General features: G+C 47.4%; 1 protein-coding gene across 3 annotated transcripts in view; it reads left to right on the top strand.

Annotated features, from left to right (window-relative positions):
* Positions 1-12,740, top strand: part of NUAK1 (NUAK family kinase 1) — a 68,299-nt gene that overhangs the window by 37,829 nt on the left and 17,730 nt on the right. For all 3 annotated transcript variants that reach the window (XM_027107426.1, XM_027107425.1, XM_027107427.1), the window contains exons 3-4: positions 7,562-7,713; positions 10,339-10,404. In XM_027107426.1, the coding sequence (XP_026963227.1) occupies positions 7,562-7,713; positions 10,339-10,404 (218 nt within the window). The remainder of the gene's footprint in view (positions 1-7,561; positions 7,714-10,338; positions 10,405-12,740) is intronic.

Raw genomic sequence — 12,740 nt, 5'->3', positions numbered from 1 at the left:
GCGGAGTCCTTTGATGTCTTTGTGTTAGTTCACTCTTTCCTCTGTTCTCCTACCCCTCTCCCATCCCTCAAGGGCACAAATGCAATCACAAGTGTGGATTCTGCCAATGCAGATCCATAATAATCCTGGATTTGAGCCAGGCATGTCTTTGTTTGTTCTTCTTTCTTAAACTAAGATTTGCTGCCTGATAATAACAGCTGACACTTACATGTCTGCTGACTGCTGCGTGCTGGGGTAATCCTCACAAGGAGGATAGAAGCTTCATTTTAACAGATGAAGAAACTGAGGCAACAGAAAGGTTAAGTAACTTGCCAGGGTCACTCACATGGGTAAATGGCAGGACCCGGATTTGCACCCAGGTAGCCTGGCTTCGGGAGTCAAGCTCTTAAGCTCTGCACTCTGTTGCCCGACGAAGCAGACTAGAATTTAGGGTTGACAAGATGGTCCTGAGCCATACCTCAGGGTCAGGCAGTGGCTAGAGCCAGAGGTGTGATGCCCACAAGTTTGTCTTTTCCACCCTAAGTGATAAGGGTGGGGTGAAACCATATAACAGAGCCACCTGTGGGGATTCTCAGGAGAGGGAGACTAAGGCTGTTTTCACAGAGGGTGGGATTTCTGTCCCTTCACTGTGCAAATTGGGGGAGCATGCTTTTTTCCAGAAGTTCACTGTGGAGGAGGGTGGAGTCCAATGGTTGGTCCTACATGGCACCCTGATTCCTTCTCCCACACAGCCCCTCTATCCTGGTCATGTCCCCTGCCCTCCTAGGGTTTGCTGTTGGTCTCCCCAGATGGCACTAATAAATGGTACTTGGCCAGCCTTTTTCATCCGCTCTTCCTCGGGCAGCTTATACACTTTCTTTCATTTCGTCTGCCTTCTGTGGAGTCCACTGCTGGCAATGGGTGGCCTTCTTGACTCTGGTTCTCCCTGGGCATGCCAACCGACATCCAGAAAGAGTTTTGGTTTAAGAAAAGACAATGAGTGAACTAAAGAGCCTTTCATTGTCCAAACCAGGAGACACATTGAGTCAACTCTGACCAACTCACTGATGATGGGAGAGCTGCCAGTCTAGGTTAATTTTCTCACTCTCACTGCCCTGGGCTTTCAGACTTAAGGGATTAGAAGACCATTTTATGAAGGTCTAAGCCCATGAGGTGTCTGACGTTTAGTTCTGGGGAGGGAACTCTTAAAGTATGAATCTTGTATTGACTAAATGACCCAACTAGGCTGCAGACAGTTCTTGCCAAGGAAAGATCACTCCATTTCTGAAATGAAAAAGAAAATGACTTTCTGGGAGGATCCTCCTGAACTTTAATAAGAGAGCACCCTGAGGAGTGGAATGGTGCTTCTATCTGAGGGCTTAGGAAAGTAATAAAAATGCTGCTAATGTGAGGAGGCCCTGCCATGGAGCGAATGGCAGCACCCTGGAAGTGATTTAGGAGATGGAGTCGATGGAAGGCAAAGGCATGAAGAGAATTCAGACTGGGCCATCCTAGGCTCTTGGCCTTTCACTTAAAACCAACAGACGAGTCTTCCTCTCTTGAGGTTCCATGTTAAGCAGAAAGAGAGCCTCCATTTTTTATAACCTGCTTCTCATGGAACGTCCTGTTAATTGATTCTCACCCTCTCCCTCCCCAAGCCCATTTTCTTCCTACATGGCCTCGTATTTGGCTCTAAATGACCAGCGGGTGGTTGAAATCTCAAGATCTCCTCACTCATCGGCGTCTCTCCCAGGCCAGGCCACTGTTTTTATCGTATGCATTTTCTCAAGTTATACAAGTTGTGTTATTAACCCCAAGGGAGGGAATGGTTAGGAGTTGGGTAATTAGCGTGGTTGTGAAAGCCAGACAATCAGAAGGCAGAACTGGACTGTCAAACTGAACATCTGACGAAATTCAGAATTAATTGGGAGAAGTAGCTGTTACTATATAGCAGCCAATTCCCACTCTCCCTTGAAATGGAAAATAAACAGAAAACAAGAAGAATAATTCAAGTGGGTATCCGGGACGAAGGCCCTTCTGCGGAACAGTAGAAGCAAAAGGAGAGGGTCTGGGTATTTTAGGATATGCCGAGACAGTGGTAAAACCAGCTTGTGCAAACAGAGCCCAAGGTGTTTTTGATGGTTCAGTTCCATGCCTGTTTTCTCTAGGAATCTCCTCAGGCCCACTCAGGCTGCCTCACCCATCGTGCTCGCTGCTCATCTGGGGACTTAAAGTCTATATCCCACAGGTTAGCATTTGATGTATTTTATAAGTACTAGTTTTATACAACTAGATAGCAACTCCTTGAGAACAAAGACCGTCTTATGCTACATTTGTATCTCCTTTAACACACAGCAAAATGTTCAGGTAAATGCTTCAGATAGGCTGACCAACCAGCATTGTCAGAAAAGGGAGTGATGTTGGTTCTCCTTAATGAAGGAGAATCTTTACTGAGTATTAGGCAAGGAGAGTAAACCTATGATGGAGGAAAGTGGTGGGGAGTCATGGCGAGAATATAAGCTTTCAAGTCAGCCACATTTGGGATCAGATCCTTACTGGTTATCTGCCCAACAGACATGCATACAGAGGAGCATCAAAAGACACACACAAGAATGTTCATAGCAGCATGATTCGTAATGACCCTCACCTGGAATCAACCCAAATGTCTCTCACCAGTAGAATGGATAAGTTAGCATGACACACAAATTGGAGTACTCTACAGCAACGAGGATGGACAATCTTTGACTACATGGAATGGCATGGATTATTCTTACAAATATAATATTGAACGAATGAAGCCAGACGCGAAAGAATATACTGTATGCTGCGTGATTCCATTTTTAGAAAACTCAAAGTCCAAAACGCATCTATGATATTGGCTTATATACATATCCTTGGGGAGATGGTTAGTGACCGAAGAGGACGTGCGGGGGGCGCTGGCCACATTGTTTCTAGATCTGAGCGCTGGTCCTCTATTTAGGAAGTAGGGGTGATATTAATGTCTCATAGGATCGTTAGTATTGGATGTGACAATCCATGGCATGCAGTAGTTGCTCAGTAAGTGTTAACTACGGTGATTATGAATCAGCCTTCTAGGAGAGGAGAGATCACTGACTGGGGAGGCTCTTGGGGTGATGTGAGCCCTGCACTCTTTCATGGGTCCAGGATCCTGGCTGCTAACCTGTCCCTCGTTCCATATGTTTATTGTTCTTGGAGATGTTTGGTTGCGTGTCTGTCAAGTTCCTTGTGGGCCTTCAAGGCCTCTGTGTTTCATTCATAGTCTGTTGCTTCTTTCTCTTGTCTTAGTCCCTGGCACCTGTCCCCTCTGGGGGTCCCGCTTACGGCGCTCCTGTTCCCCCCTTCACTCATGTTGCTCCTTCTGCCGGGCTGACCTTTCCTCCCCTTCTCACCCTGGTAAAGATTTCTTCCAGTATCCCCAGCGCCATGCACGTCATGGGTGCTTTGTAAAGTTTTTGTGGCTCTTCTAGAAACCTGGGTCTGCACCACACGGACCTGGCCCCTGCGCTGCGGGCTGACTCAAGTTGAGCTCAGTTTCTATTCAGGGGTTTAATTTTCCTGGTAGGCTTGGCATGTCAAGGGCCATAGTTTTCCCTACCATTCTGGAGCCAGCGGGCTTCTGGGTAGAACTGTCTGGCCAAGAGACACAGGCTTTCATTTTTCAGAAAGGAAACCCTTCCCAACTGGTGGAAAATAAGCTTTTGCTTAGTGACTAATAACAAAAACACAGACAAGATTTCTGGGCTTATAAATAACCAGTTGTAAAAGTACCCAAGGGAAGCAGCCCTTTTTGCCAGAAGAATGGCTGTGAGTGTTCCTGTCACCTGGCGGATAGGGACCTCACCGCGGGCAAGGAGTCGTGGGCCAGGGGTGCGGAAGCCGGTCATTCTTCAGGACGAATTCCCAAGGCCTTGCTGTTATACATTATAAATCCTGGGCTATTCTGGAAAAATAATAGCTGATCTCTAAGGTTCTTCCTGCTCGAAAATCCTGTGATTCTGCGGAGCCACAGCATGTTTTAAAGAGTGATGCCGGCCGGGAGAGGAAAGTCATAGGGTTTTGTTTGCCAGAGCTGCCCAAGAGGCAGATGAAGTAATTATGAGAATAGCTCCCATTGACTGAGCAGTGGCCAGGGCACCGTGCTCAGGGTGCTAGGCCCATGAGCTCACTGAATCCCCCATTACCGTGTGAGGAAGTTGTTAGCCTCATTTGACTGATGAAGAGACTGAGGTTCAGAGTGGTTGATGTATATGGATAGCAGTATAGGGGCTAAGAGGGTGGAGTGTGCCATCAGACCGTGGGCCCAGGCCTCGAGCTTGCTTTGTGGCCGTGGCAGTTATTAACCTTGCTGTACCCGGGCTTTCTCATCTGTAGAACAGAGATACTCACAGGACCGAAGCCATATGAAATAATGCGTGCAAAATGCCATGGGTACAGTGCCTGCACATAGTAGGCCTTCAGTAAATGCTGCTGGTATTAGGAAGGGCTCAGGAAGCTTCATGTATAATACCACATAGCCTCCTGGATGAATCACTGATGCCCCAAGTCTAGAAATGTTGTTTGCATTTAGCTAATCTAGGGCTGCCACCAGGGCCTTGACCCTGACTCCAGTTGCTTCCTGCTGGAGGACTGAGGGGTGGGATCTCAGAGCCAGGCCTGGCCCCGTGGACAGTTCTCTCGCCCGGCTGCCCACCAGCCCTACCAGCAACAGTGAGGCTATCGCCTCGTTCATCCATTGTTTCCCAAACTGGCTCCCAGTTAGTTCAGTAGGAGTACTGCAGTGGCCAAATCGCCCTGCAAAACTCAGAGTTAAAGAAACTAGGTTCTCCAAGGGGTGAACAAGTATTAGCATTTTCCAAATATTTTACCTATGTTTTACCATGGAACCCTTCTTTCCCTCCAGAATGTCTTGTGGGACTAGTGTTCCATGAAACATGCATTGGGAACTGTTCCCCAGCACCCCCTCCAAATGCAGTCAGCAAAGAGGCAAGAGTGAACAGAGGGGAGATCATTCAGAAGGGGGTGGCCGGGGACGTGAGACAGGTGGACAGGATCAGGCTCTATTTTAGAGGTAGGACCAGAAGGAGTTCCTGATGGAGGCTGTTTAGTAAAACATTGGACATATTGAACTGTGTCAAACTGAATTGTGTTTATATCTCCTTGATACCAAGCTAGCCGGTTGGAAAGGGATACATCTGGTCACTGAAACAGTCCTTTGGTCTGCGTGCAGCCGGTGACCCACACCTTCTGAGGGTCACTGAAGGGGCCAGTGGCTTTGACCTCCTGCAAGGATGCATCAGACTCTTTGGGGGCGTGAGGCTCCGTGTTTATTTCCCTGTCGAAGTACTTTCCCTCTTCCTCCTCCGCCCTGACCCCACTGGTTTTTAAAATTAGAAAACCCACTGCCCTCTCCAGGACCTGTCACTCTTATCATTTTTAGAGGCTGAGCCATGCATCTTGAGGCAGCTTTTCCAGTTTCCAAAGTTTATTGTTAATGAAAAGCGCACAACAGGCTGAAATTCCTGGCAAGAGCCAAAGCTGCAGGGCACACCGAGGCCAGCAGATGCGGGAGCAGCCAATTTTGTTTTTGTTTTCTTTGCGGTACGTGGGCCTCTCACTGTCGTGGCCTCTCCCGTTGCGGAGCACAGGCTCCGGACGCGCAGGCTCAGCGGCCATGGCTCACGGGCCTTGCCGCTCCGCAGCATGTGGGATCTTCCCGGACCAGGGCACGAACCCGTGTCCCCTGCATCGGCAGGCGGACTCTCAAACACTGCGCCACCATGGAAGCCCCTCCCTTCGTTTTATCAGAGAGGTTTGGCTTGACTTGAAGGAGCCAGAAAGGAACTGGAGGAGCCTGAGCTTCTAGCAGCCAGTGACAAGGTATGGGAGGACAGAGGACCCAGGCTGAGAGCACGTTCCAGTTCATCGAGTGTGTCTGGCTCAGTGCTAGGCCCTGGGGTCCCATAGTAGTGATACCAACAATAATAACTAACATTATTGAGTGTATGCCATAAGTACAAGCCTCGTTGTAAGCATTTCACATACCTGATATCAATAAACCCTCCCAACAATTCTAGGAAGTACTTACTGATATTATTCACATTTTGCCATTGACTAAAGTGTGAGGCACAGAGAGGGTACGCGATTTCCCCAGAGTCACACAGCAAGTAAGAGGGAGGTCTAGGAATCTACTTAGGAGTGTCTGATTCCAAAACTACAGTTTTTACGTCTCCAAGTCCAGGCTCACAGTCCCGGCAGAGGAAATAAATATGTAAATCAGCAAATATATCCACACAGTTCGAAAGTGCTGTGTTGCAAGTATCCATTATGAGAAGTAGAAGGGAGGCAACATGGGCATCAGATTTGAGTTCATCCTTGACTGATGAGTTGGAGTGTCCCTGGCAGGTAAGACAGGTGGGAGTAAAGGCAGAGGGCAGAGCATGGAGGTGGGAAACAGCAGTGTGTTTGTGTGTGACTGGGAGAAACAGTGAACAGTCTGGCATCAGTGGGCATAGGGGGCCTGACAGGCAGTGGAAGAAGCCGACGAGATGGAGGGAGGTAGGCAGGGGTCCTTCAGGGAAGGAGGGTCTTGGGTACCCTACCAACGTTTTTATACCACATCCCTTGGAAGGATGGATTTCAACACAATTATTATTTTGTCTTTGCTCAAAGGATGTCTTATGGTAAATCCCCAACTATAAAGCAGATAGCAGTGGAGTGGCTTTGGCTGGGGTGGACCTAAGGACCTAGAGCCTGTCCTTCATGATCTCCCCTGACCTACCCCCAGGGGCATCTGCCTGGAACTCCTAGGACTCAGTCAAGCAGAGTTTGAGCATTACTGCTAGAGAATATCAGGTTGGGGGAGAGAGAAGCATTGAGTGCCATGTAGTTATTTAGTAGAATGGTCCAGAATGCATTTGTGAAGTTTTGAATTCCCTCATTAAATAAATATGAATTGAGCCCCTTTGCCAAAAGGCATTGAGTGCTGGGGATACATCAGTGAATGAAATAAACCAACCCTCATTTAGATTCTAGTGAGGTAGACAGAATAAATGCACAGACTAGATATGTAACAGGGCTAAAAGGGGTCCGTAGGACATGTAGGACCTGGTGGCCACATTTGGAACTTGGGATTTTATTTTGAGTGAAATGGAAAGTCTGGAAGGTTTTGAGCAAAGAGACGACAAGTTTCGCCACCCGTTTTGGGGTCTGGGTAGCTGGTCCATATCGAATGGTTAATAAATGGTAGTCGTGTTTGTTGTTCCCCATCTACAGGGAGGCAGTTCTGGTGGGAGGCTCTTGTGGGAAATGAACCTGGTAAAGGGAGTAGTGGGGTCCTCAGAAGAGAGAGGCACATTCCCCGTGATATTACAGATGCAAGTCCAGTAACAGCAGCGATGGTGTCATTGCCCACCTGGCTGGGAAACTTGCCCATCTCCTCGTGACGCTGTGGACTGATTTGTTTGTCCAGCGACATCTCTGTTGTCCCCTCTCACACGGTCTGTAGTTATTAGCGACCTTGTCAGTTAAACAGGGTGTTTGTGTATCGCCGTTCCTCCTGCAGTGTTCGAGAACAAAGATAAGATTGTGATCATCATGGAGTACGCCAGCAAAGGGGAGCTGTATGACTACATCAGCGAGCGGCGGCGCCTTAGCGAGAGGGAGACCAGACACTTCTTCCGGCAGATCGTCTCCGCCGTGCACCATTGTCACAAGGTACGGCCGGCCCTACCGCAGCTTTGCTCACAGACGGCTTTCATGGCATCACGTGATTCTGTTCATATTATGAAGGTGACATCTGTTCATAGTAGTATGCATGGAGAATTCATAAACCAGAAAGAAGAAAATCACCGTCACCCAGAATCCAGGGATAACCCACTATTGACATTTTTGTTTGTTGTTTTCCAATCTTATTCCCCCTGCTCCTCACATTTATTTTTCATTCAAATTTTTAATTTTGAATCACTTTAGATTTACAGCAGAGTTTCCGAGATAGTACAGAGAGTTCCCATGCACCTCTCAGTCAGTTTACCCTAATGCTAACATCTTACAGGACTGTAGGACACTTGCTAAAATGGAGACACCCACATTCATTTATTGCTATTAACAAAACTCCAGATTTTACTCGGATTTCGCCAGTTTTACACCAGTGACCTTTCTCCCTTCCAGGATGCAATCCATATGCAATCAATGTGGTACACATTGCATGTATTTTTACATTTCTGTCTTGCTTTTTCACTTAGGATTTTAATCTAAACATTTTCCTATGTTACTGAAAAGTCTCTGGAATGATTGTGATTGTTGGACACTTAGGCTGGTTCTAATTTCTGGTTATTAGAAATAGCAATTGACGTCTTTGTACATTAACCTTTTTTCTCTCATTTGAATAATTTACTTAAGAGAAGTTCCAGAAGTGCAATTAGCGGGCCATAGGTTCTGAACCTTTCTATGCCCTGGTTTCTTTTCCTTGCATAGGTTATATACACAGAGGTTACATACACACATGTACAATTTTATTGCAACACAACTAATGGGATGTGCTCTTAATCCAGCCAGTTTAGCTACCCTTGGTCTCTGGAGAGGGGAATGAAGTACACAGATAGTTCCAAGCCATACTTCAACAAATTATTATTTATCATTTTAGTCCTGATTTCCATCCCATTCATACTTTGCACACCTGGAACAGTCCTTCACTTTGAGGACAGTAGTGACTTGAATCCAACATGCCGTCCAAAATAGAGTCAGCTTCTTCATTTGAATGCTTGCAGCACGGGGCCTTCTGGTTTGTCAAATACGCTGGTTAACTGAGAACGACTCTGGAATGATCATCTTCTACTTACTTACAATCTAAAACCCTTAACCCATGTGGACATTATTTAACTTCTCTCTGCTGACTCAAAAGGCACTGATGATTCAGATCGCACAGTGTTTTGTATTTTATCATCAGGAGTCATCATAAAACACCACAGATCCTGTTTTCATTATTTGAAGGGTGTGAAACTTGGCTTTTGTATGAATGGGGCTTTAGTATGCTCATTCCATCTTATGAAAACTGGGAATGCAACAGTGTAAACCAAACTACTCCCAATATTTAAAATTAAACAAAATCAGCTACCTTGCATTCCGTATCTTTCCTCCAGGAGCCCTGGTTTGTGCATTTCTGAATCCCTGAAGGTTTGGGTTAGAAAGAGTGGTAGAAATACATGTTTTCACCTCTCCAGTCTCAGTGTCTTTAGAGATACTAGGAACTGTGAAATAGAAAGGAAAATAAGCAATAAAGTACTAGCTGTGAACATGCAGATTCTGAACTAAAGAAATCCTGAATGAAAGACAAAGAATTCCTAGCCAGTTGGTTTTCTTGAAAGGGCAGCTTCACTTGCCAAGGTCCTTTATGCTGAATGATGTTAAAAACGTCCTCCCAAAAGAAAAAAGAAAAAAAAAAAAAAACAAAAAACGTCCTCCCAGCCCCAATAGCTGGTTCTTTCAGTGCCTCTTCCCCTGCTCACCCATCCCCTTAAAAGATCACTGGGTTTTGAAAAGCATTGAGCAGGACAGTTGTTACTGCTGTATAGACCAGCAGCCTGGTGGTTAAGGGCTTCTTTTCACCATTCAGCTGGCTGTCTGCCTGCTTGTCACTGGGCTCCCCTGCCAGCTTTGCCAGCATTTGCTTGAATGGAAAGGTCCCACCGTATGGCGGCAGCTTGCTTTGGTCTCAGTGGCCTCTCCCACCTTCACCGTTCACTCCACACTGAGTCTTGCCCAGCAGAGAGGAACCTTGCCTCCAGCTGCTTAGGAAATAACCCTTGGGAATGCTTCTGTTATCCTCAGGACAGATCTGCATGGTTTCCTGGGTCAGAACGGATTGAGCCAGGCACTGGGGAGACAGGTAGACAGACAAGACAAGCAAGGTCTGTGGGCCCCACATTCTGAGTCCCCAGCAGAGAAATCTGCTGCTTCCCTGGGAATCGCATCACAGACAGACAATGTTTGCCACTGCCTGGGACTATACGGCTTTCACACAGTGGAATTACATTCCGACAAAGAATCCCCCCCGCTGTTTTACAGGCTCTGGGGGAGAATGGATTCCTGTCATTTTTCCCTTAACCACACAGCAAGTGACTAATGCTCTCCTGTCGCTGGTGCTGTGCTGGTCGCTGGCAGGGAGCTTCATGACAGTGAGAGAGGCCCTGAAGGATGAGGGTGAAGACCACCGGCGCTGACGCATTTCTTTAATCTGTCAAAGATTTCCCTTTGCTCACTCTCCTCCTTCCTCCCCCTCTCCCACTTTCTCTCTCATCCCAACTGCTCCCATTCAATTCCCTGCCTGTCTTCTCATTTCAGAATGGTGTGGTCCACCGGGACTTGAAGCTGGAAAATATACTGCTCGATGACAACTGTAATATTAAGGTAAAGCTCTTGCCTCATTGATTGATATGCCAGACCTGGGGATTACAGCTGGTTGAAGGCTTACACTCTGCTCCAAGCTGCAGCCTACGAATAAGGCGGCCACTTCCTTCCCAGCAGGCGGGTGGGGAGAATCACTGTGTTTGAGCCCTCAGTTCAGTTCCAGTGGTTGAATTCTCTCAACAAGCATTTATCGATCTCCAACTACATGCCAGACATTGTCCTAAAAGTTGACTAGAATACAGTCCCTGTCCTCGGGAAGCTCATAGTCTGTAATTAGCACCATCAAAATACTTAACAACAATAACCTAGTGCGTTTGTGTTTCATAGCATCTTTGCCCGATATCACTTAAATTCAATCTTCACAGCAATCATGAGATAGATATTGTTATTTACATCATTTCACAGATAGGGAAACTGAGGCACAGAGACGTTAAGTAACTTTCCTGAGATAACACAGTGGTAGGTAGTGGAGTTGGGGTTTGAGCCCCTGTCTCTCTGACCCACTGAGCCCAAGTTTGAACCATCCTGCTGGAATTTGCCCGCAGGCCCGCAATTTATTATCTGTCCCTGCCACTTCTCTGTCACTTCCACCCCCTGTCTCCTCACCCGCCCCCCGCCAGCTGTGGAACTGGGAAGCCGACTGAAATGGTGGCGGTGGTGGCTTTTGGGAAAGAACATGCCAGCAAGTGATGGGGTTGACTCTCACGGGGAGTATTAATGCGGGCTGCTGACGGAGCTAGAGAAAGCTCTCCTGGCCGACAGGGTTCAAGTGCCCCCTGCAGAGCACTCCGAATGGCCTTTTGATCATGGCTGCAAAGTAAGCAAATATGGTTTCAAAATAAACTGGAGCTTGCCGCATGGGTTTCATTATGAAATGGCCTTAGTACTCCCAGCACCAGGGGTCCCTCTCATTGGCCGCCGGTGACGTTAGTGCCTCATCCCTGGTCCCTGGACCAAGCATGGGAGTGACCTTGTATCATCCCCTTTTTTTGTTGTTGTTGCTTTCCGTTGAGGGAGTGCATCACAGGAAGGCTGTTTCCTTGCTGGGACGGTTGGAGTTGCTTTGGTGTTTGCATTCTGGTTGCAGATCACGGTGGCAACCATTAGTCACCATCGTCCTTTGAGAGGCCCCTGGAAGCCACATCCGGGTGACCTCTTGTTTTTTTGTGAGAGGTTGACCGTGATCACATATTTCTCCGTAGCCCACAGAATAAGGAGGAAACAGTCGGTCAAATTAGTCTTTCTAGGAACAGGAAGTGAAATCTCAGGGTCTCTCCGTTTCTGGCAAAGTGGTTGGATTATTCCAGAAGGAGCAGTGGCTGCAGAGTTAGAAAATTCCATCCTGTGTGGTTTACTAGCTGTTTGACATCGGGAGAGCCACTTAAAACCCTGTTTCCTCAGCCATAAAATGGGGAGAGGGTAATGCCCACGGGCTTGTTTTGAGGACTGAACAAGATGCTCTGCCTCTGGCTTTGTCTAAGCACAGTGCAGTGAGTCAAGGTTAAGAGCAGTGGCTTTGGAGTTGCGTGGCCTGGGTTTGAGGTGCAGCCCTGCCCCTTACGAACGGCAGTGTTTTAGATTAATTATTCACATATCTAAGCCTCAGTTTCCACATCTGTCTAGTAAGGATGCCAGCCCTGGACAGTCAGTGACAAACGTGAGGATTTTAGACAATATGTGGTCAATGCACTTAGCACTCACCTATTAATATCCAAGGCCCCAGCTGACAAGGCTGGCCATTGGGGAGGGCGTTGAACAGGAAGTGAGCTCTCTGAAGGCGCTGGGGCGCGGTGGTCAGGCCACGGCTAGAGAATTGGGTTCTGGTCTGAGGGGCACATTCTAAGGGTTTGTATCATCCACCCTGGTAACTTTCTCTGCAGAGTCTTCCTGCCACCTGCCCCTGAGCTCTCAAGACGAAATGTGGTCTTTACAAGGCCTGGAATGTGAGCCTCTCACTTGGGGATCGGGTTCTGTGGTACAGCTTGACCTCATGGTCCCATGATGTAGTCCCAGAAGTGATAAGGCACATAGCTTCCTACAGAGTCATAGAATTCCCCGATGGAAGAGAAGAATGGTCACCATTCTGAAAGCAATTGTGCGGGGAACAATGGGCAGGAGCCTGGGAGAACGGCTCATTTGCATAAAGCAAAAGGGCAATGATGGGGGCCTCCCAGCTCCCAGGACCAAGTCCTTCATCCCGGGGTCCCTAACCATTAGGTAGGGAAATAACAGATACATAGAACATTATAAAAAGTAAGGTTTTTTCCTTAGGATTCTGAATCCTTAAGAATGTCTACTCCTGGCGTTTACCAAGGTAAAACACACACACACACACA

This window comes from Aethalodelphis obliquidens, unplaced genomic scaffold, assembly GCF_003676395.1.
Source record: "Aethalodelphis obliquidens isolate GAN/ISIS:26980383/991018 unplaced genomic scaffold, ASM367639v1 scaffold8, whole genome shotgun sequence".
NCBI classification, from domain to species: Eukaryota; Metazoa; Chordata; class Mammalia; order Artiodactyla; family Delphinidae; genus Aethalodelphis; species Aethalodelphis obliquidens.
This window is presented reverse-complemented; position numbering and strand designations above follow the sequence as displayed.